Source organism: Arachis ipaensis, chromosome B10 (genome assembly GCF_000816755.2).
Source record: "Arachis ipaensis cultivar K30076 chromosome B10, Araip1.1, whole genome shotgun sequence".
NCBI lineage: Eukaryota > Viridiplantae > Streptophyta > Magnoliopsida > Fabales > Fabaceae > Arachis > Arachis ipaensis.
In genome coordinates, this window is record NC_029794.2 from 27,954,927 (window position 1) to 27,959,367 (window position 4,441).

Sequence of the window (4,441 nt, forward strand, 5' to 3'; positions counted from 1 at the left end):
GGGACTTTCTTTGAGCTTGAACATTGAACATTAAATAATGAATAGTTAACAACAGAACAACAATCAGAGCAAGTTCAGTAAATCAACAACAAAAAAATGAACCATAATCAGAAGCAATTTCAGTAAATCAACAAGAATTAAATTAAACAATGAAGAACAATCAGCAACAAATATACATTGTTAAACTAGTCGCGGAGGGTTGCATATTCAGCTTGACAAAAATGTCAGAGCTTCCATTTCCACTAACCTTAAAAAAAGCACTGAATGAGCTAATGAGCACAAAATCAAGAAACTTAACAACAGACAAAAAAGCCAAGAACAAGCCAGTAACATATTATCAGTACCAATTTAGCATCAATCAATAAGCCAGTAACAGAGTTAATTAATCAAGAATAGGCTAGAACAAGCCAGAGTAGTGAGCAAGCCCAATCAAACAAGAACAAGCACTAAGCACTGACAGAGCATCCAATTAACTCAAGCACAAAGTAAAAAAAACAAAACAGCAACACATCACTTAATCAACAATCATCAATCAATGAAAAAAAAACCATCAGTGAGTATTAAAAAACGAAGATCACTAACCATGGAAGAATAAGCATGAAGAACAAGCACAAGAAGTGAGCATTGACCTTTGACGGACGACGGAGAGCGGTTGAGCACAATGGACGACAGCAAACAGGCGACTGATGAGAGCGAAAAGGGGATGGAGAGCGAACAGGTGACTCATGAGAGCGAATAGGGGATGGTGAGAGCGAAGTAACGAACGCCGATAGCACGAAGATGGAAGTTCTTGAGTCCGACGGAGGCGGCAGCAGCAGTCTCTCACTCCGATAGACTGCGACAAGATTGGTAGAGGCTAGGGTTTGATTTCTTTGGTGGAGGCTAGGGCATTTTCCTGATGAGTAAGGAGTAAGGAAAGAGTTGGAGAAGGGATCCAAACACGTGCAACCCCTTTTTTTCCTTTCAACAAAAGAAACGGCGTCGTTTCTAGTAACCTGGCCGGGTTTCGGTCCGGTTTGACCGGCCTATTTTTGGCCGGTTCAACAGTTTGTGCTGGTTTTTAAAACAACGGTTTCTGCAAGTAAACCGAACCGCCTAAGCTTCCGGTTTGTGGTCAGACCGGTTCGACCGGCCAGTTCGGTCCAGTTTTCCGACCAAGCTTTCTAATAGTTTTTTTGGGTTTTCTATTTGACCGGTTTGATTCGGTTCAGATTGTGGCAAAACCAAAAACCGATCTGAACCGCAAAAAAATTAAAACATAATTTTTTCAGTTTTTTCGGTTTTTAGTTTTTTCGGTTTTTGGTTTTTCGGTTCGATTAGTCGGTTTTGTTCGGTCTGGATCGGTTTTGAGCACCCCTAGTCAATAAGAGACATGGTAAAAAAAAGAGTTTAAGTGATAACACTTTTTTTTGTATTTAAATTACTTTTAGTCAGAAAGAAGGAAGAGGCCACGGAGGCGCCTACAATAACAGACGTTACCGGCAGAACCCTAATATACAGACTTTGAAGATTTGCTTTTCTGATTCTGATTCTGAATGAAGAACGAAGGGGGGGAGGGAGTTAGGGGAAGGGGGGTTGACGCTTTAAGGGATTTGGTGTTGTTTTTAATCAAACCGGCGTCCTTTTTAAGAACCGGTCGGATAGCACGGTCCGGTCAAACTGGCCGGTTCAACGGTTTTTAATCTGACGGTTTTAAATACTGGACCAGACCGTTTACATTACCGGTTTGACCAATTTTTTACCCTTTTTCGCAAACCGATATTTAGTTGACAATTATTTCATCTAAAAAGCATACGCACGACTATTGGAAGAATATATATATATATATATATATATATATATATAATTTTTTTTATTTAAAAAGCATACGCACAACTATTGGAAGAATATATATATAATTTCATTAAAATAGTGCAAAAAAATAAATAAATACAAATATGGGACTAATTCATTCCGCAAAAATATTAAGTATATAAAGGTGGCTAATTATCACTATCTAACTTAGCCGTCGGTTCTGGATATACGTCGGCATCATCCGAACCATTAGCTTCATCTTCAATAACGTTGTTGTCAATGTCCTTTTGCCAAGAACATGTTGTCTTCTTATGTCCTTCCATTTGACAAACACTACAATGTTGCCACTTCTTCCTAGATGGTTGTCCTGAGCCTACACCGCTTTGATGCACATACAGATTGCTACTTTTAGCTACACCTGACTGAGGTTGATTAGTGCCTTCGTCTGCAGCCTTGTAAGATGAGTACAATCCCATAATTAGGTCACGTGTCTCTTCATATCTCTCTGGTACTTTAGCAGCAACAGCAGCCAATTGTTTAGAAAATTCCATCAAGGCACTTTGACGACTAATAACAACAGCATCCCTGGTGAACCCACTTGGATCATTGAGTGCTGATTTAACCTCTTTTGTCCATCTATCCAATACCAATGACCGGGGAATCTCACAAATGTCTCTGTCAACCAGAACTTTCACAATATGTTCGCAGGGAATTCCAAATGACTTCATTCTTAAACAGGTACACATGAAGATCATTTCTTCTTGATGAAAATCAACGGTCCACATAAAATCGGGCCTCCCATGCTTACACATAATGTACTTTATGCAATCATCGTTATTCTCTATGTTTAGCACCCGCATTGATCCAGCTCTAGAGAGAAATGGCCGAAAGAAAAGAAATATCTCATGAGTGTATAACTCATTAGCATATCTCTCTAGCATCTCTATACAAGTCTGCATGACGGGCACCCCACGTGTAGATTCATAATCAGTATTAAATTCTTTAAAGTGCAAGTGTGCAACACACCTTTGAAAATGCTCTACAAAACTTGTCAAATCATACCGCGACCCCACTTACCTTGCCACAACTGAGTGTAAACCTTCACATCTTGAGGTAGTTCTAAAGCCAGCAAAGAATTTTCCTCTTATATATGCAGTAGCCCACATATGCTTCTCTTCGTACATGTTGATCACCCACGGCTTATCCTCAAGGCCAAATTCTTCAATAAGCTGAACCCACTTACGCTTAAACACGGGAATCTCGTAGTCTCCCAATATGATTCTTCTGAATTTAGATGTAAACGATGGATTTCCAACATTGCTAGTTGCATTTCGAATAAGGTGCCAAGCACATAATCTATGTCTGACTTCGGGAAATACGTCTCTTACTGCATTCCTAATCGCCATGGCCCCATCAGTTATTATTGAGGTCGGGGTCTTGCCCTTCATTGCAAACATGAGCTGACACAGGAGCCAAATATATGTATCAGTAATTTCGTCCACAATTAACGCAGCAGCAAAAACAATTGTTTGGTTGTGGTGGTTAACCCTATTGAATATGACTAATGGACAACTATACTTGTTCTTCTTGTAGGTAGCATCAAAAGCAATAACATCCCCGAAGAGTCGGTAGTCTAGTTGGCTAATCCCATCAGACCAGAACAAGTTACGTAACAAACCTCTTGAATCATGACATGCCTTGAAATATAATTGTGGATCCTTCAACCGCATAGCCTCCAACTTCTTTAACATTCATGCTGCATCACCAGGAATTTGATGCCTTTGTCGAGCAATCTCATTGTACATATCTCTGGAACCATAGACAACAAATTCATACCCGCCTGCTTGACTAGCTAGAAGACCAAATATCTGTGAAGTGCTAATCCCTGACTTTAGCATGTTCATCATTTGCATAATATCTGCCTCTGACATTTTTCTGTGAGCAGGCAACATAGCACTGAATTGTGTATCCAATAGATCATGGTTGTATTCGTTAGAGAAATAAAAGATATGCCACCTTCCAGTTTCTGGTACAAATTTAACATCCATTCGAGCTTCACATCCAGTTCTTGTTTCCAATCTAGGCTCCTTCTTCCTTTTTTCCATCGTGTAATATTTCTCCTCCCTGAATCCTTGCCTATGACATACAAACTTTTGTTTGTAAATCTTGCCAATACTATTCTTGAAGGTCTTGCTCTTCCTTGCACTAAAGCCCTTTGACTTTGAGTACTTCAGATAAAAATCAAATGCAAGCTGCAAAGTAGAAAAGTGATATTTGCCAATTTTCTCCGCAAAATTTTCACTAAATTTCAAAGTTGTAATGTCTTGCACAGAGTCAACCGCATAAGCAACTTCAAGGATATCTTCTGACTGATCAGATTCAGAAAAATACGCTCCCTCGGTAAATGAATCTCCGAAATCTTGTTCGAATTCATTCTGTTCATCCATCATATCTAGGTCACTTACTAGCTCTTCTTGTTAGTTAAAGTCATCGTCCTCCTGGTATTGCTCATTCATCTCAGTGTTCGTAAATATACCTGATATCTTAAAAATGTCCAATGAAAAAAATTATTTAATACACACAAAGTCATATATTTTTATTTGTGGTAAAAGTTAAAAATTAAAATTAAATAATATTAAAACTTTTT

General features: G+C 38.8%; 1 protein-coding gene across 1 annotated transcript; it reads right to left on the minus strand.

Annotated features, from left to right (window-relative positions):
* On the minus strand, positions 3,546 to 4,241 carry LOC107620457 (putative protein FAR1-RELATED SEQUENCE 10). The gene has a single exon (XM_016322614.1). The coding sequence runs from the start codon at positions 4,239 to 4,241 to the stop codon at positions 3,546 to 3,548; it is 696 nt and encodes a 231-aa protein (XP_016178100.1).

Coding starts and splice junctions, on each gene's coding strand:
- LOC107620457 (XM_016322614.1), bottom strand. CDS start 4,241: ATGGATGAACAGAATGAATTCGAACAAGATTTCGGAGATTCATTTACC.